At 46.7% G+C, this 25868-nt stretch overlaps 1 protein-coding gene across 1 annotated transcript in view; it reads left to right on the top strand.

Annotated features, from left to right (window-relative positions):
• The window catches only part of EPHB1 (EPH receptor B1), a 467125-nt gene that overhangs the window by 123789 nt on the left and 317468 nt on the right, over positions 1-25868 (top strand). The window contains exon 2 of the mRNA XM_001151617.7: positions 6799-6863. Coding sequence (XP_001151617.1) covers positions 6799-6863 — 65 coding nt within the window. The remainder of the gene's footprint in view (positions 1-6798; positions 6864-25868) is intronic.

Raw genomic sequence — 25868 nt, forward strand, 5'->3', positions numbered from 1 at the left:
TGGATGAAACACCAGTTACGAGGTGGTTGCTGTGGTCCTCATGTGCAGGAATGAAGCCCTGGAGTCAGATAGGGTGCTGATAATGAAAAGGAATACACATCTGAAAAAGATGCTGTGAAGGAAGAAAGAACCATTGGAATATGGTTAATGATTGAGTAAAAGACTGAAGTAGAGGAAGGAATCAAAACTAAATGCTGCTGAAGTTTCACAGCTGGGCTCCAGGGAAGTTTGGAAGGGTTTGGTGTGAAGAAGAGAATTGCTGGAGGGAGAAGATTTAGATGGGGGAGACACATGGGAGATGGGTTGTGGAAAGTTTGCTTGGAACATGTTCTCTTTGAACTTCTGTGGCTGTGCTGGGCCCAGGCACTGGTCATGATAGAACACAGGCTGGTGCCCTTAACAGTTTACAGTCAACCAATCCCATTCCAAAATCCAAAGCCAGCAGGCAACCTGAGGCCAATTCAGACCGGTAGGGATGAGATTACAGGGAGACCAGCCTGTACAGGCAGCAGGAGGTCCGGACATGGTGTGAAGTTGGGGCTTAAACACCTTTAGTGCTGGGCCCCTGTTGCAAGGGCTGAGGGTCAAGGGCAGTAGACACCCTGAGGAGCCATGTGGGCATCATACAGGAGTTCCATGCCAATAGGGCTGGCCTGCCCAGCCAGCAGAGCATGTGCAGATCAGGTTCGGAGGACAGCTCAGAGACCCCTAGGGAAGGCAGATGACCCAGCCACGCACACCCTTGGCACCTAATGCAGTCTGGATTTGGGACTGGGGGGTATTATTTAATATATCCCACTCTTGCCAGTATGGACTGTCTTAGGGCAGGGGTGTGTGTGTGTGTGTGTGTGTATGCATGCGCCTGTGTGTGTGCTCATACACAAATATGTGAAGGGGACGGGGGTGGTCTCTGCGCTTTCAACAGCCAGGGGCTGGGGAAAAGAAGGAGGAAGTTCCAGCTGCCTACCAGGCTCCATACACCTGCTATTTTATTCCGTGCTCACATTGTACCTATGAGTCCATCTCCTACCATTCACTGAGGCTGCCATTGCAGATCTAGTTGCACGGTTATTGGAAAAATTTCTGTGTTCTGTGTGGCTGCAAGCTCCCTGTGGGCTGGGATGTCTGTCTATTCCCTGTTCGTCTCTGCTTGCACAGCACTCCCTTCCCCCAGTCTCCATGGGAGTTACTAAAAATTCTTTGTTGAATGCATACCTGAACCCCTTTTTACCACCTTGCAGCTCTCTTGCAAGGATCCTCTGCGGAGGTAGAGGGAAGGAGTTGGGGCTGCCGTGTGTCCTTTGTGCAGTGGGACCAACTCTCGGCTGCTTGCATTTACGTAATAGCAGCTTTGTTCTTGAGCTATTTCATAGTGTGGCTTTCAGTCTTAAAGAGTTCTATGGGCTGTGGAGAATAACACAGGGAAATGACTGTACGGTGGCACTAGCCCTGTCCTGCTTGAAAGGTCTGTGGACTTGCCTTATCAAATACACATAAGGCACTGCTCAGAAAAGGCCTGGAAGCTGCTATTCCATCTGTTAGTATATGTTGTGTTTTGTTACCATGATGGAAGGACACTGTAAATATTTCAACTGAATATCTGATTAATGTCTCTCCAAAAAGCATGGAGGAGCTGTAAAAAGAGGGTTTATTTCCTTTTCAACATGATGGGTGTCTAATTTTTCCCAAATGTCAGTATATCCAAAGGTGCCAATCCAGACAGAAACAGAAACTGCCTGCAGGGCCAGGCAGTAGCTGCCTCTTCTTCCTCACAGGAGGCTCAGACCTGGCCCCACCATCCGGACCCCCAGGAGGTGGCCCCACTGGTTGGTGGGAATGCCCTGAGGGTTTCCATACTGAAGCCTCTACAGGGAAGTGTTCCCTGGGAATATGGGATCTCTCTGTCAGGTTTTTTTTTTTGAGACAGGGTCTTGTTATGTTGCTCAGGTTGGTCTCAAACTCTGGGTTCAAGAGATGTCCCACCTCAGTCTCCCCTGAATAGCTGGGATTACAGGTGCACGCCACAGTACCTGGCTCTATGCTAGGTTTCTTATGCATCTCATCCTTCCCAGGTTCCTGCAAGTCAAGCCAGCCCTTGCCAGAAATCCCTTCTATCTCCCTTCTTAGCCTCCCTTCTCCTTTTGCTCACTGTTTTTCTTACTCTCCCATCTGCTTGGGATGACTCCTACTTCATTCCCTTCAGCTGGTTCTTGCCCCTCCCACTGTTGCTTTTAGGAGTCACTCTCCCGTCTCTGTCCCAAGAGGCAGGGGGAGATACTCCATTCTTCCCTCCTCACCACTGCCCACCCCTTTCCAGGAAACCTCAAGCATTTCCCTTTGCCTACACACAGGGCGAATCTCCCTGATGCTCCTTGTTGGGACAGGCACACCTGTTCCCCACATACAGAAAAATTTTTCCAGTTCGTTTTTCCAGTCTTTTTCTCATAGGCTCAGCCAGAATAGGGTGCCAGTTATGACTTTGCTTCCTGTCCTTTCCTCAACTAAACCATGAATTTCTCTGGGGCACACATCAATTTATATGCATTGTTTTATCCCCAACATGTGTTATTCCCTTGGTCTTTACAACAATGCAAAGAAGAAAGCAGATGAAATATCATTAGATGTGTAACATAATTAGCTTCTTAAAGATACTTTATCGATATCATACAGAATATACCATATCAGATTTTGACATAGCTAAAGAGACTAAAGCTTGGAGTGATTTAAGTTATAGTAATAGCAATACCTCATGTTTCACAGTGTTTTATTTCACTCAGCCTCACCTTCTCCCCTCATAATCCTGCCTACTAGTTAGCTCTAGGCCCATCCTGCAGATGAGGAGCACAGATGGAGAGAGAGATGGAGACAGAGGGAGGGCAGAGGGACGGGGGAGGTTGTATGACACGAGCAAGGTCATATCTCTTCTAGGTAGTGAAGATGGGACTTGGGACCTGGTCTGCCCACACCAGCACTCTCTCCACCATGCGTGTGCCCTTCCTGGCGATCTCCCCTTGGGCACTGAGTACGTGCTCCCAGAGGGTGGTGGGCATGGGTCCCAGAGTCGTGTCCTCTGCAGGAATCCCCAGATCTGACAGCACCACACGCACTTCCAGCTGGGTTGGTCCCCGTGCCACTGTCTGAGAGCAGAAGTGATGGTAAATATTTAATTGTGCTTCCACCATAACTTTCTGCCAGAACTCTCAATATGCTTTATAAATGCAAATGAGTGCGCTCTTCCTCTCCAGGGAGATGTAAACCTGCTCAAATCACTTTTATTCAGCCCCCACTAGAGTGTAATGCCATCATCAGGAGCTCTCTGTGCCAGAAAAGAAACTGCCCTTAATCATATGGAGTGGATGGTTTATGGTTTTGTGGTCTTCTGTCTCCACAATGGGCAGATGTAAAGAAATGGATTTCTCTTGCTGCAAATTCTGTCCAACAGAGTGTGTGGAAAACACTATTTAGAAGCAGATTTAATTATAGCACTAGAGCAGGTGATCATGACTAATATGAAGTCTTGGGCTGTATTTATGGGGTTAATAAAACAAATGAGTCCTTGGACAACAAAGAAGTAAGGTTGATTCTTTTATTTGATTCTGGACTCTGTTTTCCTCGCCACCATCCTCTGCCCGCTCCCTCCTCCTCCAACATGATCTTGCTGTTGGGGTGGGGGATGCATTATTCTGGGAGCTTTTGTGGCTTCTTGGCTTTATGAGTGAGGATCCCACTCCTGCCAGACCCCAGAGCTTCAGCAGAGCCCCTCAAAAGCCCAAGTCGGCCTTGTGGTCCATGTGCTGAGATTTGAGGCTGTTGGTGTCAGGGTAGGAAACTGTGTGACTTGAGAGAAAGCACTGCACCTTCCTGTACCCCGATTCCCAACTCCGCCACAAGGATTCAGTTGCTCCTGTTTCAGGCCCACCTGGCAGAGACATTTTAATAATCATGGAGATGAGTTTCTACAGAGCCTCATGGAGTGTCTTCTGAGAAGTGTATTATGTAAATTTGGTGTGTCATGATGATCATTATTAGTGCTGTGAAGTGGAGATGGGGGGAGGGAGGGAGAGCTGCTCTAAGCAGGGACCAGCCTCCCCAGATGTCAGAATTGGAGACGAAAACAAACTTAAGAAGCCTGCTCCAATGCTTATGTTCCTTCAAATATGCATGGGGCACGACTCAATCTGAACACAAACTCACATGGGTAGGAAAATGCAGCTTTCTTTATTTGCTTTTACTCCTGTTCATTTCCAGTTTGAGCCCCTGTTTCGCTGGGGTAGCAGAAGTGCTATCTGGATTACAGGTAGGCCCATCGTGTTAAGCTGTGGAGGAAGGCACTCCCTGACTCTGTTGGCTCCTGTCCACACAGGCACCTGCTGAGATACCCTGTACCCCACCTGAACCCTGCTTATATCCCATGCAGGTCACCACTGGGTGCTCCCAGTTCCCCCTCATTAGACCCACTCAGGCCCTTTGGCCCCCCTGCAGTCCCTGAGTGCCATGTTAGTCTGGTGGGGCCATTGGCCACTCCCTCACCTCCCTAGGATGCTGAATATCCAAGCCCCTGTGTCCTGGACAGGCTCTCAGCATTTCTCTTGTGGAATGGGTAGCTCTTTGGGATTGAGTGAGCAATGAGAGCATAGGAAGACCCTTTCTTCCACATAGCTCCCCATTTATCACTTCTGTTTTAATTCCCTTAGTCCTGCTCCTAGGATGGGTTTCTCCCCAAACCTTTGGTTTATGACAGGGTCCTTCTATTTCATAATGGGCCCAAGATTTTGTGACTCTGCATTCACATCTCCTCCCTGACACGGTAAACAAGGAGTGGCTGTTCTCAAGGTTATGGGAAGGGGAGGCAGTGGGAAGGACAAGGGGAGAAAAAAACCCAAACAATGCATCATTTATATTGTACCCTTCCCTGTTTGTTGAGTAGCTATGCAGCTGGGAGATGCTGTGTCTGTTCCCTTGATACATATCCTGGGAATGCAGGGGACTAGGACACCATCACCTGCCCATATAGCACCATTGTGTAAATTTTTAAAAGTGTCCCTCTGCAACAATTGGATGTCCACATCAAGAAAAAAGTGCATTGATCCAATACCTTCCACCTTATGCAAAAATTAACTTGAACCATAGACCTAGGTAGGAGAAAAAAATCTTTGTGACCTTGGGTTAGGCAAAGATTTTTCAGACACAGCACTAAACTGTAAAAGAAAACAAAATAATAAATTGGACTTCATCAAAATTAAAAACTTCTGATTTTTGAAAGACACTGTTATGAAAATGAAAACATAAGACACAGACTGGGAGAAAATATTTGCAAAGCATATATCTGAAAAAGGAGTTGTATTCAGAATATATAAAGACCTCTCAAACTCAATAATAAGAAAATAATCCATTTAAAAAGGAGAAAAAGATTTGAATAGACACTTCAAAGAAGATTTATGGATGACAAATAAGTATGTGACAAGATGTTTAACACCATTTGCCAGCAAGGAAATGAAAATTAGGACCATAATGATATATCACTACACACTGATTAAAATGGCTAAAGTTAAAAACAAATGACCATGCCAAGTGTCAATGAAAATATGGAGGGACTGGAACTCCCATAGACTCTCACAATAATAGCCCCAAACTGGAAACAACAGGTGAATGAATAAACAAATGGTGGCACATCACACAAAAGAGTATTACTCAGCAATAAAAAGAAATTAGCTATTGGTATACACAACAACATGAATAAGTCTTAATATAATTATGCTGAGTGAGAGAAGCAAGATTTTTTAAAAATGGCATATACTATATGGTTCCATTTATACGAAATGTGAGAAAATGCCATTTATTCTACAGTGACAGAAAGCAGATGAGTCATTACCTGGGACAGGGACATGGTGGGTTAGGAGCAGGAGGAAGAAAAGGATTACAAAGGGACTAAATAAACTTTTGGGTATGATGAATATGTTTATTATCTTAATTTGTGGTGATGGTTTCACTGGTGTACATATATATCAAAATGTATCAAATCATACATTTTAAATATGTGCAGTTTATCCCTAACGGCTCCTAGGAGCTCACAGCAGCATCCAGGTGTCTGTCTTTCCTTTCCTGTGGCCAGAGGAAGGATGGTAACCAGCTGGCTGCTGTGGCCACCCTTGCCACTTCATCACCTGCATGGTAGGCTGCTGGGATGTGGGATGTGTGTTTGTGTTCTATGTGAAACCTTTGACAAAGCTATGTGAGCCCTTTGGAGTTGATGGGAAGTCACCCAAGGGTGTCAATATAGATGCCTAATGGGGAGGCAGAGGAGAATGTGTGGAGAGGAAGGAGGGCAGAGAGATGAGGCCAGAGAAGCTGCATAATGGGGAGGAAGAAGGCAAAAAGAGGTGGCCTAGAAAGGCTTGAGGAAGGAATTAAATTTGGCTACTTGTTCAACACGGCCCTGGCAGAATCTCTGGGAAGAATATAATCTGGGAAGAAGCTGGGTCTTGGCGGTAAAGTGGTGGGTGCACAGATGACTTCATCCTACACGGGAGCCTTGGGGTCACCGGGGAGAGAGCACTGGACTTAGCATCAGACATGAAGTCTGTATCCAACTTTGCCATAAGCTGCATAATCTTGGCAGGCTTCTTTTGCTATCTGAGCCTTGGGCTTCACAGAGGGGCCTGGGCTTGAAGATGCACAAACCTCCTTGTAGTACTGTCATTTACTATCACAAACAACTTCGTGACCTTGAGGGCCACTGTATAGCAATCCTTCTGACTCATTGTTTTTGTTTATTCTTTTTTTCTTTTTAATCTACAGAAACGTTAATGGACACCAGAACGGCTACTGCAGAGCTGGGCTGGACGGCCAATCCTGCGTCAGGGGTGAGTATCAAACCATTCTTCTTTCAATCCTGCTATGAGGTCCTGGACCCATATGATATCTAGGAGAGTAGAGACTACCCAGAGCAGCACCTGTGGGGAATGGAATACAGGTGTGAATGGCTGTGTCCACTGCCCATCCATGTAAAGACAGCACCAGGGGTCTCAGACCTGAGCTGCTGCCTCGTGTGCTGATGTAGACCATCTCTTGACACAGTCCTTTCTGAAAGCTGACACCTAGACAACTAGGGCCATGGCTGTGTGGGGATGGGGACACGCAGGCTAATGGCACTGAGGCAGATCAGAGATCTGCGATGCCCAAAGGGCTGCAGCAAAGGCAAAGACATGAGGGAGGAGATAGAGTTCAGAATGGCTAAGCTCTCTTTCACCTAGACCTTGCCTTGGAGAGACATTCATGATTTATTTATCTAGTGTTCATGTAACTGGCCAGCTACAAAAATAGATTATCCTTGAGGAGCTCGTGGCCTCCTGTGGGAACCAGTGTGTGGCACTGGAGATCAACAGGTAGGTGTGGGCACAGAGTTGGGAATGAGAAACCATGAGGTTAGACAAGAAGCCTTTACAGACAAGGTGTGAGCAAGCTGGGTTTTAGAGCATGAGTAGGAGATTGACAGATGTTGTATAGAGAGCCTGGAAAGACGTTCTAAGTAGGAGAATGCTGGTTGAAAGGGGTGATGAGATTATGAAAACACATAAGAGGGAAGAGTCTGTGTGTATGGAACAGAGCATGGTGTGAATGCTGCTGAGATGGGGCTGGAGGGTAAGTTGGAACCTGGAAGGGTGGCGATGGACTGTGACTGCCATGCTGAGCAGGGAACTTGGATTTTATCCCATAGGAAATGGAGAGATCCTGAGCAGGAGAAGGAAATGGTCACACTTGTTGACAGGATTGTAGAGAACAGTTGAGAGAAAGGCATTTAAGAGGCTCTTTCAGCTGTCTTGGGTGTGACAAAAGAATCAAGTTAAAATAGGATATGCAGAGGCTAGTTTGAGAGAAGTTAAGGAGGACAAATTGGCAATGGATGGACTATGGCAGGAAGGAGAGAGACAGAGGAGGTGGAGATGATGTTCATGTCCCTGGCGTGGGCAGTTGGCTAATTTCAGGGGTTAATCATGAAGGGAGAAGGCAAGAGGAGGTGGGAGTGCTCTCTTCATCCCAGCCAGTGGGTGATGTCTGGCTAGGACAGGGTGGTCCTGGGCCTCCTCCTCTGTCCCAGACCTTCTCTCTGCGTCCCATCCCTGTAACCTCTATGCCCCACGAAGGATCTCCAGCATAGCACATCATCACCATGCCCTGGTTCTGCTGCAGGGGTGGTTCTAATCGGGACATTTGGGTCACAGGGCAGACAGTTATCTCACCTGTGCATTCTCCACTGGTTTCTCACTGTTACTTTATCCCAGCATTTGAAGAACTGCACTGCTCGAGGCATAAGCATGATGCCTTGAAACAGGGAAGCAAGGTCCAAAATGAGCTGGCATTCCCTAAAGCAGGGAGCAGGGACAGGGGCAGAGCCAGACCACACTGAACAAGGCCAAGTCATGCCAGAAACACTGTGGGCAACCAGGAAAACCTTCCCACTTTTACTTGGGACTTTATGTAAAGCTGATGAGGCAGCAGTTCTTCCATATCACCTGGATATTAAGAACTTGCCATCTTTTACAAATTATGTTATTGTTTGAAGGCTTGTGTGTTTTTACAAGGCCCCAACATAATTTATGGTTAATTTTTCCCTTGGTTTTTGTACACAACACCTGTTTTCTTTATACTTCTGATATCCTTTCCCAAGGAAGATTCTCCTTGAGGGAAACATTCAAAGTCAAGGCATGCCCTTTAGAGACAGCAGCTGCCTGGGCTCTGCCTGTTTGCCCTCCCCACCTGCTACCAGCATGCTCAGCTGCCTTTCCCCAACACTCATTGTGAGGCAACACACAGCCAGATCATTCTCCTGGTGCCTGGAGTAGCTTCTGAGTCTGTCTAGTTTATAGTGACGAGTGGGAGGGTCAACATGGCCTTTGGTCTGGGTGGAAAAGGAGGATCAAGGACTATGCTTCCATCCCAGGCCTGCTTGTCTGTTTCCTCCGTGCTCTTCCAGGACAGTACCCTCCAATTCTGTGAACACACCAGTGACTCCCAAGTTAGTATATCTGGCTCAGACTCACATGTCTAGCTGCCACCTCTTTCACTGGATGCTCATGGGCATATCAGTCTCAACATGGCCAAGCAGATCTCACCCCTTTTCCTTTCCCCACCCACACACGTGCATTCTCTGTCCAAATCTTAGCACATTTATAAAGGCCAGAAACTGATTCTTGACTTCTCCTTTTATTATCTTCAGATCTCTGCTCGTGTCCATCCTCAGGGATACGCTCTCTGCATCCCAGCCATGTTGGATACCCCATCACAGGTCTTCTCAGTGCCAGGGAGCTTTACCAATAGCACAATACACAGTCCCAAAGTTTATATCTCTCTGTGTTAGAATTTGATTCATTTCTAGCCCCCCCTTCAGCCATATTATAACCTCCGGGGTGGCCAGGACTCTATGCATTTGTTCATCATTGGCAGCTTACACCTAGTTCACTACCTGACTCAATGTTTCACTGTTGAAAGTTTCTGACTTGAGCAAGTGGGTGGATGATGGTGCCATCCTTGGAGTCAGAGGACACAGGAGGAGGAGTATGCTTGGGTGGGAAGAGGATGAGTCAATCTGGGACCTGTCAAGCTTGAGGCGTCTCTGAGGCACCCACGGGAAGGTGTGCCATCAGTATTCAACTTAGGGGCAATGGAATCAGAAGGCGGCCCCATGTCAGTGAGACGGGAGCCTGGGGCATGGCTGCAGTTTCCCAGGGGAGTGTCCAGAGAGGAAAGAGGTGAGAGCTTTGGATGGATAACCTGCACTGAAGTGCCAAATAGAACCTGACCAGGAGACTGGGAAAGAGTGGGCTGGGAACAGGAGAAAACCAAGAGGAGGTCCAGTTTTAGAAGCCAGGGGAAGAGTGTGTCAGGGAGGAGGGCACAAAAGTGGCAAATGCTTCTGCGTGTTAAACATTTCCACTGGGTTTGGCTGCAAGAACCCTATGGTTAAGTATACAGATGGTTTCAGAGGGGCCCAGCACAGGAAGCCAGAAAGCAGAGAGGTGAAGAGTCAGTAGGAGGTGGGCAGTAGAGACAGCAGTTGGTAAGAGAAGCAGGACAGAGCTTGGTAGACGGAGGGAACAAGGGGCTGTGGGCACATTTGCCTTTCCCGGGGAAATGGCTCCTTTCCTGTTGAAATAGCAAGACAGAGATAAAGGCACCTACAGAGAGCTGAGAGTGCTCAGTTTTGACATGACAGAGCCATGAAATAGAAAAATTCCTCTCAGCTGCATATCTTCTCTCTGAGGTTGGAAGTGAGGTTTGGAGGGTGAGGCATGTGGAGTCCGGGTAGCAGGTGTTGAGAGGGCACAAAAGGAACTGCTACTGAGAGCTGCAGAGAGGCTGGGCATATTTCAGAGGAATATGGCAAGGAGTAAGAGCTGAATTGTGGCTGACAACTGTGCACGGGTGAGGATCCTGATCTACAGGCCTCCTTCAGCTGCCTGACTGCCTGGAAGAGCTGTGGCATTGGGATCATCCAGAGTTCTGGTTGCACAGGAAAAAATGGCAGGACTGAAGGGGCCAGGGGCTGAGGATGCTGGCACCTTATTTCATGACATATACCCCACAGGAAAGAGTGAGGCCAGGAGGGACTGGTGTGACCAGCCCAGGGGCCCCAGATGTAGGTCTCAGTGAGGCTAAAGAACAGATGTGATGGCATGGCTGGGACTGGAGGAAGACCTGGCACCTTGACATCAGATTTAAGACACACAGATGTCTTCCGGGTGAAGAGGCTCTGAGTGGTTCACGGTGTGAGCTGCTGGAGCAGAGGAGGATGAACTTCATGGCACTGAGGAGTTCAGGTGTTTGAGAAGCCAGGAGGCTTGGGAGAGCAGGGGTCCACCTTTTTCTGAGACCTAGTATGGAGAAGATTGGGGAGAGAGATGGACTGTCAGCCCAAAAAGGAGGGAAAGTCCTCAGATTGTTTCTCTGCAGTCAGGATACCATGCATGGATGTTTAAGGCAGAGATTGTTCTGGAGGCCTCAAAGGAACTGGGTTTGCCCCATCCAGAGGAGGCACACAGTGCTGCCAGGGGCCCAGCTGGCATTGCAATGGGCCCCATCCACAGTGCATAGCCTGTGTGGCAGGCTTTCAGACCCAGAGAGAGGCCAAGGGACTCTTCCTTTTATGGGGCTAAGTGTGTGCCTTTGATGCTGTACTTGAGAACTACCAGATATAGGAAGGGGTTGGACCACTCACCTACACAAAGCCCACAAATCATTCTCAGTTTTATTGTTGGAAAGCAATATTACATGTCAAAACCAGAAAGTACGCCCAGATTAAAAATGCTGCTTTATAATCTATTGCAGCACCCTGCCTTTCATTGAAGGCCTTTAGGTTTAATCTAAATCAGGGGCTAACTGGTGAACAGAGGAAAAAGGTAACAAACACATTTACAAAGTAACAAATGCCAGGGAGAGGCTGAGCTCCCACTAACGGGCTATCCCAGGGACTCTCACCACAGGCCCTGGTGACCCTTTCTTTGGGCTGGCTTCTAGCCCTGCCCTGAAAGATTCCCTAACCTTTACATTTCTGGACCTCTAGGCAGTGGGGAGTTCAGAGAGGTCCTGTGGATAAACAGTCAGCGCTGTGCCCAACCATGGGCAGTGCTCTGTAAGTAGCAGTCTTTCTGGTTGCACCTCCAGGTCTGCTCCAGTTCCTAGATGCTCCCTGGCCTCCCTACTCTGTTCCTTCTTCCCGACACTCTGTCTCTCAGGTGTCAGTTTTGTTCTCAGCCCCTCTGGGACGCTCCTGGATGCTCCTCCCACCATGGCTGGGGTGGGTGCCCCATTTTTTTAAGCCTGTGGGGCTTTGTACCAACCTCTAACATACTGTCCTTCACTCTATAAGTTAAATATCTGTTGATGTGTCAGCCTCTTGCACTGGTCAGAGAATGAGTCAGCTCCCTCTTTGTGTCCCTGGTGCCCAGCACCAGCCTGGCATAGGACAGGATCAGATTAATGTTTTGTTGACTGAGTAAATGAATAACGATCATTCTTGATACCTGTCTGCATCTCCATCACAGGCCCCAGAACTTAGGAGACACTTAATTTAGGCTTACTGTAACCCAAATACACTGTAACATGTTTGTTGTAGGCCTCTTAACACCCAATTGGTTGTCAATATCTTTTTAAAGAGCATAATTAGTGATGCACATGGAGCCACTTCTCCTGAGATAAGCATAATAAAGGGGACCAGGACAGGCAGAAGAAAGTCCCTGTTGCTTTCAGCCCTTGGCTGTGATGGATTAGAAAGGCAAACCTAGTCCCTCTGATCAAGAGGCTTATTTAACTTGCTTGTTGGAAATCTCAGTCCACAGTTCTTTTACTTTTGATGTGGTTGGCCAGGGCTCATGGCCATTTGTGCTTGGGCCACCATTGGCCTCTGTGTGTGTAAGTTTCTGTGTTTGTGAGATGTGTGGCTTATGTGTAAACATCTACCTGAGTTCTTACTTTCAAAAAAGTGCTGCGAGGGCTTCCAGTCTCCTCCTCCTGTGCTGTCCTGTGGAACCACCTTCAGGGCCTGTGATACGCTCTGTTGACTACTGTAACACTGGCAGATCTTCACCATAGGAAAGGGGATGTGATAGAGGAAAAACAGGAAAGAAGTCCGAAGCCAAGCCTCATGAACCTTCAGGATGAGTGAGCTGGGCTCATGTGTACTCCGTGTGTATGTATGTGTGCATATATGTCTCTTTAGAAATATAAGTATGTGTGTGCATGTATATATGAGTGTATGTATATTTGTGTGTGTACATATACATGTGTATATATGTCTGTATATATGTATATATGTGTGTCTATGTTTGTACATATGTATATATGTGCTGTGTCTGTATATATGCATACATATACATATGTATATAGTGTGTATATATGTATATGTGTGTATATGTGTATCTGTATAGATGTGTATGAATATATATGAATGTATATATGTATGTATATATATGTGTGTGTCTGCACACATATCCTTGTATGTGTGTGTGTTTGTGTGTGTGTGTGTGTGTGTGTGTGTGTATGTATGAAGTTAAATTAGCTGCTCTCACCCTGTGCTTCGGTAAGCAGTTCTAGAGTTCTGGAAACACTTTCAATAATGGGAGGATTATTAGACTGAATGGAGAGCTTCCAGAGCAGGCTTCTGTGAAGGGAACAACACGTATCTGAATGTCCATGTTTGGTAAATTAACTCCTGATACGAGATACATGCCCATGAGTGCCGGTGCGCAGGCTGAATGCACAGCTGCTGCTTGGTTGTTTATGTGTGCGCTGTCTAGGCCACTTGGCAGCCCCTGGCTGTCTCCTCAGTCTCTGTCAGATCCCCCACCAGCTGCCCACCTCAAGTGACTCAGGAAAGCACACTCAGGAGAGAAACCCACTCTAATAACACCTCATCCATTCCAAAGCCGAGCAAAATCAATTACGATTTATCTGGTCTGATGGGTAAGACCTTTATGGAGAAGCAGTTAAGGCCTCAGGACCTGGCATCAAATAAACTGGCTATTTTTCTGGATCTGCACTCCTTGCCTGTGTGATCTTGGGTCTGTTATTTAGACTTCTTCAGTCTCAGTTTTCATTTCTGCTCAATGGGGTAAGGATAATAACTCTGTCATATATGAAACAATATCAGTAAAAAGTTTTCCTTGGTAAACACTTAGGAAATGTTAGCACATCACTAACCCTCTGGAGGGCTGAATTTTCTGTTTTCTTCCTTTAATGATTCAATCATGCTTATTAAGACAGAAAAGCCTGAGCTAGATTAGAAAAATCCAAGAGAAATTTAGCTCTGGGCAAAATGGTTTTGTGAATGGAATTTCACCACATTTGAATTTCAGGACATGCCAGAGGCAGGAGGGCAGAAGAAGATGGGGTTGGCCATGATTTCTCAGACAGGCACCACTGAATGGGGACTTGGGAGCTTTGGACCTGATCGCTGATTGCTGGAAGCTATTCTCATTCTATGCTTTAGTATCTGTCATGGCTTTTTGGTGGCCAGTGACAGAAAAGCAAAACCCACTCTTGAAGGATAGCTTGGCTCATGAAACTGAATGGTCCAGGGGCTGGTGTGGCTTCAAGTTTGGGTGGTTATCAATCGATCCCTCCTCCCCACTCTCTTGTTTTATCTCTTTTCTCTCTGTCTTCCCATCCTTTTTTCTCCTCTCTCTACTCCCACAGTGTAGGTTTCATGCTGGAGTTCTTCTTGGTCCTAAGACGTCCGTCTGCAGCAGCCCCAGCCCCTATAGCCTTTTTCATCTGTATGCCCTGGAGAAGAGCAGACATCTCCTCCTGGGTCCCCCAGTAAAAGCCCTGGAATTAGCTCTGAGTGGGCCTGGCTGGCTTGGCTTGAATCCCTCTCATGCTCACTCTGGACCATCCCCTGGGGAGGAAATTGACACTGAGGTACCGTGTCCATTCGTGTGTTGTGGAGAGCCTACTGGAAGGCCAGGGAGAAAGGCAGGAGAGAGTAACAGAGGGAATCAGGATATAGGTAACAGAAAGATGACTAGATGCTAGGTAGGAAAAAAAAAATCTATCACTGTATGACAGACCCTAAGTGCCTTATAGCCAGGCACACGTTAATCCTCACAGTAGCCCCATTTTACAGACGAGGAAACTAAAGCACGGAGCAGCTGGTAAATTGCCTAAGCTCTCATGGTGAAAAAGTGCCAATGCTGACCTTTAACATCCTGGATGCTGGCTCTCCTGCCAACAATTATGCTCCACTGTCTTCCCCAGTGAAATGCTACCCATCGTGGTATCTTCAGAGGGTGGGTTCCAGAAGGAACTCCCAGACCGAGCCTCCTTGAATTCAGGCTCAGTCTGCAAAAGATTTTTTTTTTTCTCACGGTAAGAGACATGGGTGGTATCCTTTCTCTGAGCTGTTCCCTAGGAATTAGTACCACTTTCTCAACTGAGAGGCCCAGCCTCCCTGCTGTTGGGCCTCTGACCTCCCTGTTCCCTCCCTCATTCCCTCCCCTCCTATTCCCTCTTCAGGTAAACCACTGAGATAAGTCAGAGCTCCCCACCCTAGGCCTCCCACCCACTCTTTATCTTTTTCTCTCTCTACCAAAAGGCCTGTAATTAGGAAACATTAGCAGGCTCAAAACAGCTTTCATACCTGAAACATCCTCCATAATTGCACTCAGCAGAGCTCTTCCCTGGCTATTAATGTCACTTCTATGAAGCAATGAGGAACAAAACACCCGAGGCACTTAAAAAATTTTTTTTATAATACGCGTCTTTTAGGAATGGAAGTTTAAAATCACCTGCCTGACAGAGACAGTGATAGACAAAGGCTTGAGGGGCTCGGGTGAGAGCCAGGAAGCAGGTCCTCCTCCAAGTGATGGAAGGCAGTGGCCACGAGATTCAGATGCTGCTCTGGGAAGAGACTCCAGGGCCGTGCGTGGGTGGACCTACCTCAATGGATCCCCAGGGGAGGAGAATTGGGCAAGATGAGCAGCAAGGCCACTGCTCTGCTTGGCTTCATTGCTTGTGGTTGCCTTCATGGTGCTTTCCTATGAGACTGTTTTTATGGGCATGTGTGTACATTTAACAGAAAGGTGAATAGAATGCCACAGATGACCTGTGTTGTAGAGTAGAATGTCAATCATTACACTGATTGCAGAAATATATTGGATATGACTTTGTGTGTATGCGGTATGGGTGGGGGGAGGGGAGTGGGAGAGAGAAAGAGAGAGAGAGAGAAGCTTTCCTAGCTTGCTGTATTAAACAACTTTGGGAGTTGTGGTGGTTCACCAGATCCTTACTGTCTGGCATATTTATTATCTTGCTCTTGGAAATGGCTCATAGACTCATTCATCAACAGAGCAGAGACATTTCTGTCCACAGACTCTGGGAGGGAATTCCAGAGGTTACCGAAGCCCACCTTCCCCCTCTTGGAGGAATGCTTAACCCTTGTTGGCCCAGACAGGTGTAGTTCCATGTCTCTAAAACCTTCCCCAAGAGGACAGTAGCCCCACTACACCCCTTGTCCCAGTCTTGGAAACCTTTATGCAACTGGCATGTGAGCCTGAGGACTGACTCATTGATGACAGCACTTATCAAATTGAAGGACAAGTGGCTCTCCAGGGCAGGAGAGGACACAGGGCTCCTGACAAAGGCACTGGGATGGAGCTGAGGAGGGTCAGCATTGCCCTGACAGCCTGAACTCACAGCACTCCCACTGGTGACCTTGGTGAAGGAAAGAAACATATTATTGGCAAAGACAAAGCATTAGAAGGAGAGTGAGGATAAGACGAACAGGAGGAAAACAGGCGAAGAAGGGAGGGTCAGGGTTGTCAGAAGAAAGATGAGCATGGTTCTAGGAAGGAGGAACTGAGCCTCTGGGATGTTGGCTTTGGCCTTACTTCCAGTTATGGGCAAAAGCCAAAGAATAAGTTGGCCAGAATCCCACTATACTTTCAGTAGTATGAAGGATCATGCCCAGGATTTGGGATCTGATGTCCTGGGCTTATTTCCATTTTCTGCTAAGTTCTTTACCCTCTTTAAGTCCATATGCTGCCTTTATAACATAGGTAATATAAGATCTTATATATAGAGTGATTGGGATTACATTGTGTTTACCTTTGTAAACTGTAAGACTCAGTGCAGTACCACTTGCCTTGATTAGTACTAGTGGTAACAACGACTCTTGTTCGAAAGACCTAACTTGCATGGGATGAGGGTGGCAACTGATGAAGGAGGGCCCCTGGAGACACAAGATCAACATGATAGGTTGTGATTCTTACATGAACAATGTCAGAGAGCACACCCTGTTATTAATAGCAGTGTTATTATTAATAATGATAACTATTACACTAATCATCATGATTAATTACATACCAACTGTGTGCCAGGCATCAAGCTTTACTTGTATGACCTCACTTCTCACTGGGACCCTGCAAGGAAGGAAGGTGGCATCTCTCCCATTTCCAAAGTTCCATTTCCAAAGAGCTATTATCCAAAGTTCCAGGACTAGGTGGGGGTGCCGCTGAGACTGACCCCAGGCTTGTCTGACCACAAAGCTCGCTTTTGTATCTTTGCCCCTGAAGGAGTGTGAGGAAAGGAACACAGACTCACAGACTGTTGAGAAACCAGAGAATGGAGCTGGGGTGGGGAGGAGTGGGAATGAGGATGGGCAAATGTTCAAAAAGAAAAAGGGTAGCTTTTTAAAGTAACAAACCAGTGAGTTGTGCACGTGATAAGCACCTGATAAATCATTTTTTAAAGCAAGCTGTATGGGGGGAGGTAGAGGAGGTGGTTTGGGGAAGTGTGGGGTTGGGGGACCAAAGAGCAGCAAGTCAAAGAGGAGCCTGGAGCAGGTGAGCCCTGGCCAGAGATCCTCAAGAGAATACAGGTGGTCCCTGTGTATGTCCGGCTCCGGGCAGTGATGGAGGAGCCCAAGAGGATTCCTTCCCACCCCCTAGGTCCTGACAAGTGTTCAGGAAGTGAAAATTGCTGGGAAGGGCAGGGAGAGCTGTGAGGGTTTCCAGGGAGCTCCTTTGTCCCATCCATTGTCCTCAGTGTCAGTGGGGCTGAACGCGCCCCTCCTCCATTTGAGATGCTGCTCTGACAATAGAATGAGGCTGGGGTCCCATCGTGGCACATCCTTATCTCCATGCATGCTTGCATGCTGTCCCACTTGTTGCTCTTTCTGGTGGAGACAGGCATGTCCAATACATTTCCCAGTGTCACGAAGGACAGCCTTCATGACAAATGTAGGAGTCAAGATTCTGACTTATCTGCTGATCAAGAGCTTTGCCTTTAAACAAATGTGGCAAATGTTAATGGTCTGTGTTTGCCTTTAGGTGCAAACAGTTCATTATGTAACAAGGCAGGGGTAGGCAGTGCTTCAAGTGATGGGGACCTGTGTATGACTGGCCATATCTTCACGGGGCCGACCGTGGGATGCAAATGCAGGGAAGGCCAGACTGATGTCTGCCATTTGGAGCAGTCCTGGTGCCAGTTGAAGGTAATGGTAGCCCCACTGTGTGCATTGCTGGCCTGAGCATAGCTGTCATAAGAGGCTTAATGTGGGAGCTGAATTTTAAAGGGGACATTGGAAAAATTAGAGTGTGTCTATTGGGGTTAACCAGGGACCTTGTCATTCAAAGAATATTCTTGCACCTGGGAAGCCAAGTCCAGGAGGCAAAGGAATGGAATACTTTTTCTCAATGGAGGCAGAGTTTTCTGCAGGCTTCCTAGGACCAAGCTCCAGCATCCAAAGTCCCAGGAAAACGCAGTCCCTGAAGTGGATCACACATGGTGGCCACATTCCCACCCAATTGGGAGAACACACAGAATGTGGTGGGGGTGTCCTCTCTTGAGGCCAGATGTGGCTTTTTTTCACCCAGAGACTGGGAATTTCCTCCATTGTAAGAATGGGAACGAAGCCAAGAGCTCCTGCCAGAGGCCCTGCCCCTTCCTTCTCCCATGGCTGGCTCTCTTGTTTCCAAGACAGCTTTGGCTGGCCCCAGCCAGCATGGCTTATACTCAGTCAAAACTTCCCGAGCTCATGGAATGAGGAGCCCATTTCCTTAGCCTGTAACCCAGCATGATGGGCCAGCTTGAGGCTGGCCTCTGCTATACATTCTGAGCAGAAATCCTGCCAAGCTGAAGGGAAATGCCATCAGTCTCTCCCAGGGGTGACTCTCTGCTCCTCTGTCAATGGAGTCCAGGCCTGGGCATAGCAGTATTAAGCAGCTGGGGCCTGGGGCCTGCAGCTCCCACCCCTGCCTTGTTCTACAAGGCCGTGTTGGGCAGCAGTGAGAGCCACATTCAATCGACAGCTTAAGATAATCACATGTGTGAGGCACTGCAATAATGGCAGCTGAATACCCTGCCGCCGTTGCCATAGTGACCAGCCAAGCACTGGTTCCCTCTTTTTTTTTTTTTTTTTTCCTCCTTTCTTGTTTTCTGGACCTCCTTGTTATAGGGCTGGCTGGTGGGGTGGGCGATGAGTTGGGGAAATGGGAAAGGAGGAAAGGGGGAGGAGAGACCCAGGAGGGGCAGCCCATTATACTCTCTTTAAATACCCCAGCTGGAGGTGTTTTAAATCTCAACAGAGACAGAGAGAAACAGTGTCTTAATCCCTAACTCCCTGTGAATTATTTAAAGGGATCTTGTCAGAAGGATGAATTTGTCACTGTTGCAGTGTCAACAGCAGCAGCAGCTGTCATAATGGCTGAGGACCCCACTCCAGGCAGGGCCTGGTATGCAATGCTGCTGCCTGGTGGAGGTTACAGTGCCCCAGGGGTGTATAGACAGGGAGCCCCCTGCCCAGACCCAAGCCTGCAGTATTTTCCCTAACATGCTGGTAGAAACCTGGGTGTGAAATATGCCGGAGTATAAAGAGGTGTGTGCCCTTCAGAGCTCGTGCCCTGCTGGCCTTGCCCTCTAGTAGTGTGGCTGGACCTGAGCTAACCAGTGCTCACAGGGCCTTCCGATGGTAGGCATACCCAAGGGAGGGCCATGGCCAACACCTCAGCTGCCTGCACTTACACACACACGCCCATGCATGCATATATCAATGATAGATGCACAGGTGCTGACAGACAGAAGAGTCTTAGAGCATCTACATCATGGAGGGAGAGCGGAATTCCAAGAAAAAAATAACTGATGTGCACTCAGAGAGAGGCTAAGTGTGTGTCCCCAGAGGGCAGCTATTCATGATAACTGGCTCGCAAGGGGCTCTTACTGGGGTTTAATTACCTTGCAAGCTTAAGTCATGTTTAATCCTCACAATTGCCTCATGAGATAGGTACTATTAGGTACTATCCCTGTATTGCAGAGGAGGAAGTCGAGGCTCAGAGAAGTTTAAAGACTTGCCCATGGTCACACAGCTGGGTCTGGCGGACTCCAGAGCCTATGAACTTACCCCGGGCTAAGCTGGGGATCCGCATGATTATGGGTAGGGCAAGGTTAGAGCAGTGCTGTTCTTAAACCCCCACCCCTTTTTTGATCATCACAAAAACCTCCTTCCTAGCAATCTGAATATACTCTGCTTGAAGCCATTTTCTCCACCTTGACCTTGTTACAGTATTATCTGCATTTCTCTACCATCCAAGATTTTGTGGAGCTCTGCTCTTAAATATTGCATTGGGAAACAATATGTATATGTTTGTGATATTCCAGTTATGTCCTTCACCCCCATCCCCTTGCTGTGATGCATTTCCAGGAAGGCATCTTTGCTGTGAGCTCACAGTTTAGGGAATTCATTGCTTTGTACTGCTACAATATGGAAGCCCTTCCAAGGCACTGGGCTTTCAGAAGCAGTCTCCAACCCTGAGTCGGTCACCTTTCTCAATGGAATACCACATCAGGCCATGGTAATGAATGGGGGGTGGGGGGGGGGTGGCATTCCTGTCCTCTCAGCCCAGCACATCTGGGACGTAAATCAAGCATATTGGAAGGTAAGCTGGTGCTCACAGCCCTCAGGGGAGCCTTTGAGTAAATCCCTGCCTTGGTTGGTTGGTGTACTAAATGGTAGATCCCTCTGGGCTTGTAGGAATTTATGCCCCACAGACTGCATTTTACATTTTAATTAGCCCTCTAGCTTGTCTAATATCCAAGCTTTTTCAGGCTTAGTCTACTGTCTACACGGGAGCTTTGTCCTTGGGGTCCAGGCTGATTGGTGGGGAAGGCTTGGTAGTGGTGGCTCCAGCCCAGCCCTGAGCATCTGCTGCCCTGAAGAATCTTTGGCCTCCTGTGGGCTCTGTGAAGTTGTGTGCTGCCCAGGCTCCAGTGGGCTTCTTGTTCACAGGGGCAGCCATCTCCCCGGATTGGGCAATGCCAAGAAAGCTCCATTATGGTCCCACAGGACATGGTGGCAGCAACTGTTTGCAAAATAGCAGCCTCCCTCAACAGCAGTTTGTGCCGAAAAACAGACTGCTGAATGGGACCAGAGCCTGAAAGATGTGTCCAATTTTGTCTCCTTGTGGTCTGAGCTGGTGGCTGACAGTGGTCCAGGGATTGCTGGCTCAAGAGAAGAGAGCCTATGATTAAACAGCTCAGAGGAAGCCCTGGAGATTCCCAGAGGGAAAGGGAAGGGGACTGCTGGTTGTTTCTCTGTGTCTGTAAGGAGAGGGAGTTTAGCCTTTTAGTTCCTGCATTCTGCTGACCAAAGGGTAGGATTATTTATATAGGATCTAGATGATTTCCACACCCTGGTGACTCAGCTGGAGGTGGATCCTGAGGTTAACGTAATCACGATGATGATGATCATAATAATAATGGCAATAATTGGTACTCAGTGAATGGTAGTTATGTGCAGGCACAGCACTAGATGAGCTCCTTCCACATCCATGATCTTTCAGTCTTCGTATTACCCTGCAAAGTAAATAGTATTTTGCAAGTGAGGAAACTGAAGCTCAGAAAGTTGTCTGTGATCACAGAGCTGTAACTGGCAGAGGTGGGGTCTGCCTGCCCTGGCAACCTCTCCAGCTTCATCTCTTTCAGTGTTTCTCTTGCTGTTTAAACTTCTGTAGCCACACTGGCATCTTGGCTTTCTCAGCAATGGGCCAGGCACCTTCTTGCCCTGGGGAACTTGTTCTGGTTGCCCTCTGTGCCTGGGATGCTCCTCCTTCATGTACCCTCCAGGCTAGCTCCTGTGTTTCATTCAGATCTCAGCTCAAAGGGAGATCTTCCCTGATTACCCCACTGCCAGCTGTCACTCTATTTCCTTTCTGCTTCTTAGTAGTTGTTAATGCTACCTGACTTTATATTATTCATTTGTTTGTTTGTTCATGCTTTGGTTAACTCTACTGGAATATAAGGTCCATGGGGACAGTGATTTTGTCTCTCATTTACTGCTGTTTCACCAACTCCTAGAATGTTGCTTGGGGCTGCTGTAGTAGATGTTTGGCTCTTTATTAAATAAATGAGATAAATGAGCTGAGTTTGAAACAAATCAGAATAGCTGGGATCATATTAGGTCAACAGAGGCCAAAAAGCCTATTTCAATTATTTCTATTCCTGTCTTAAATAAAGGTGTCCAGAGGAAGTGCCGCTTTCCAGCCAGGCCCTGTAGAAATGGTTTATTCATGGAGGTTATAATGATGCAGCATCATGATAGTCATTGGGCATTCTTAGAGGAGCGGGCCTGGTGTGGGGTGGGGGACATTGCATCAGTCCAGGGAGGGGCCAACTATCAAACATCTTTCCAGAATTCTGTGCTTGGAACTGTCTTCAGAGGCACAGAGTGTAATCAGCTCAAATCTCTCACCTTCATTTTATAGTGGCTCTTCATTTTGACCAGTAATATTATTTCTTAGTTTGCTCATCCATCTCACTAATCAGACTTGGTTCCAAATGACTTTTGCCTGTTTCTGAAATTCAAATCCACTCTTGGGGCATAAAGAATGTGTCAGAGTTTCTGAAGGTTTTTCTAGAAGGTAGTGTAGATGGACCAATGAGTAGAGCCCATGACAATGATTTTGAAAGGGGAACAGTTTATACAGATAGATGAGTTTTGATAGCATGCTTTACATATGCACACAGACACACAGACACACACACACACACACACACACACACACACACACAATCAGCCAGACTGCAGAGAGTCAATATGCACTGTCCAAATGTCAACAGGCACTCTAGCAATAGAACTGCAAGCTCTGACTTCCAATAAGCAAGCCTAACAAACCTAGATCTTGGAGAGACCTGAAAGTGTCTTTCTCATACATCAAAGTCATGATCTGAAAGCCTGAACAAGTACTTTCTAATGGATGTCACTGTTTCCTTTATTATGCTTATCTCAAGGACAGGTGATCCATTTGTGTCAAAATAGTGCTCTTTCAAAAGCTGTTAATAATCTGTTGGTTGTGCAAGGTTGATTTGTTTCTTCTTTCACAAAGACAGGTTAGCCTGGTGGCACCTGCAGTAAAGAAGGGAGAGAAGTTAAAGAATAGGCCAGGGCTCTGCTCATTGCCTCAGTCTTCCAGGATATTTTGAGGGCTTGGCACTGGGAATATGGAGCAATACCCAACACAGTCCCAGCCTGTAGGATTGGGTTCATATGGGAGATGGATTTGTATTTTAGAAAACTCATACGAGCAGGGGAATTAAGGAGAATGACTGGGAGAGTTACTTGGAGGGTAAAGAGAATTCAATGACGAAACAGAAGGGGAGGGCTGAATAGAAGAGCTATGGAGATAGGAGACATAGAATTTGGGGGTTAACCTCCTATCATGAGGAGCAAAACAAAACAAAATGGAGAGGGCAGAGTCTAGAGTGCTTCCTAGTCATCTGGTACTGGGTGGTTGAGGTGTCATTCTCAGACAGAGGTGAGACTGCATCAGGGCTGCAAAGGGCGAGGTGGTGCATCCCGGGTATTTATCAGGAGGCATCCAGCAGGCAGCAGAATATACAAGTCTGGGGTATTGGGGAGAGGTCAAGTTGGTGATGCACTCCATGGTGGTTGAAGCCTTGTATGTGGATGAGATCACCTAGGATAAAAAGTGAGATGAAAATGGAGTGGATTTCACTGGTCCCAGATGTTACTGAATAAAATGGTGTTCCATAACTCCAGTGTTGTGAAGCTAAATGCATGGAATTATTTTTCTTGTTGAAATGAACTAATAAATTAGTCAAAGTTTAATTTACTGTCCTGAAGGAGCTCACAGCCTGGTAGCAGAAACCAAAGTCACACATGTGAAGCAATTAAAGAATATTTCAAAACAGTATATTATCAAATGCTAAATTGCGTGGAATAAACTCAATCATGCTTTATGCATTCAGAAAAATGGTAGATAAATCTAAGCCAGGGAAAGGATTATGGAGGAAATAAGACTGGAGCCACCTCGAAGGAAGGATCTGCAAAGAGAATCCAGCCCTGCCATGGATCCACCGCCTGACTTTGGGCCTGGTATTGAATGTCTCTGGGCCTCACTCTGCCCATTTGTCAACAAAACGTCATGACCAACATGGTCTAGAGTAGTTTCCAAGCCACATCTGCCTTTCTCTTGCTCAGTTCAGATGGGATGAGGGTGAGGTAAAAGAAGGGCATCAGGGTCAGTCAGAACATCAGCAACAACATCGAGGGGCAGAAATGGGCATGGGCTCTGTTGTCCAGTTATGAGAGGATATGGCCCTGCTTTGGGCCCTTGACATCTCTTGCCCTGTCTGTTGTCACTATATTCCGACCAGGGCATGAGGTGATGCCAGCCCTAGTGCACTGGTCATAGGAATGCAAGAGACAGGCCAGATGGGGGGATATGGATGGTTCTGGAAGAAATGTCACATTGTGGTGATGAAGTGGGTGTGTTGAACTTGGGGAGCATTTTTGGCCTTTTGAATACCTGACTGACCTCCGGGTTGGAAAATCTAGTGGTGCTGGAATGGGGTCCTGAGCCCAAGATTCTGATGCTGTCTTTGGACCACACCCCGATACTCCCCAGGTCCTCAGTGTCAGTGATAGGGATGCTTCCTTGGCCTCCTAGCCCCTCTAGATGCCACCTTTGCCTCAACTTAGGCATCATTCATAACATGTTTGATTGAATGAATGATTGGCACTTGGGATACAGGGATAAAGGGGTAAGAAGGTCATCCAAGGTACAGATGATAGAATGAGAAGGGGCATAAGTCACCATGGACAAGCTACGTGTGGATAATGGAGACCGTGCGAGCATTGTTGGGATACTGAGGTGTGGGCTGGACCAGATAACAGAGGGGTTTTATTTTAAAGCTATATTAAGGTATTATTTACCTGCAATAAATTCACTCATTTTAAGTGTATTAAAATTTTAATCAATTCAGTAATTTTTTTGTAAACTTACAGAATTTGTAACCCATCACCACAATCTCATTTTAGAACATTTTTATCACTCCTAAAAAGATTCTTTATGCCAGTTTGTAGTCGCTCCCCATTTCCCTCTATGGCCCCAGGCAAATACTAACCTACCTCTCTGTCTGTAGATTTGCCTCTTCTGAACATTTCATGTGTATAGAATCACAAAATATGTGGTCTTTTGAGACACACAGCTTTCCTCACTTAGCATAATGTTTTAGAGATTCATCATGTTGCCGTACATACTAGTACTTCATTCTTTTTTATTTTGGAATAGTATTCCATTGTATGGGCACATCAGATTTTCTTTATGCACTCACCACTTGACAACAAAGGGTCTTAGGTGACATATTAAAGAGTCCAGCTGAGTCCAGTCCAAGAAAGGAGGACAACAGTCAGGTTAGCATGAGGCAAGTATGAAGCTTACTCCTCATATAAAGATGTACGAGAAATGTCCTATACCTTATTTTCTTTTAGTCTAATTATTTCAGATTCTTCTGAGTCCCCTATACCACTGGTTGGTGAGAAGTTCAATCTCAATTAATGGTTTCTCTTTCCACTAGGACTATGCTTCCAGAGGTCTTACTCAGCAAATTCTGAGAAGGCTACTGTATTGTCCAAAGGCCAGTGGTTCACCTGTAGGTTTTCTGGATATGAATAAAGCTCTGGAGGTGGTGGTGGCTGCAGTTGATAACTTTGTGTGTACCTAATTTCACGTAGATAAAAGTCTGAGAAATTATCCTTGAAGTGGAATTGCTGGGTCAAAGGGTGTATGTAGTCATAATTTTGATAAATAAAACCAAAATTTCCATAGAAGTTGTACAAATTTCCTTTTCTTCCATTTGTGTGTCAGAATTCTTATCTCCTATGTCCTGTCCAACACAGTGTGCTATCACACTTTTGTTCTTTGACATCCCCCAAAAAGTATCATAATGTGGCTAATTAACAACTCACACTTTATGAAGAGTGAGATTCAGCATCTTTTCATATATTTAAGAGTTATATCTATGTCTTTTTTAGTGAACAGTTTGTTGATACCCTTTGCCCAATTTTCTATCTTGTTATT

Source organism: Pan troglodytes, chromosome 2, assembly GCF_028858775.2.
Source record: "Pan troglodytes isolate AG18354 chromosome 2, NHGRI_mPanTro3-v2.0_pri, whole genome shotgun sequence".
Classification (NCBI taxonomy): Eukaryota; Metazoa; Chordata; class Mammalia; order Primates; family Hominidae; genus Pan; species Pan troglodytes.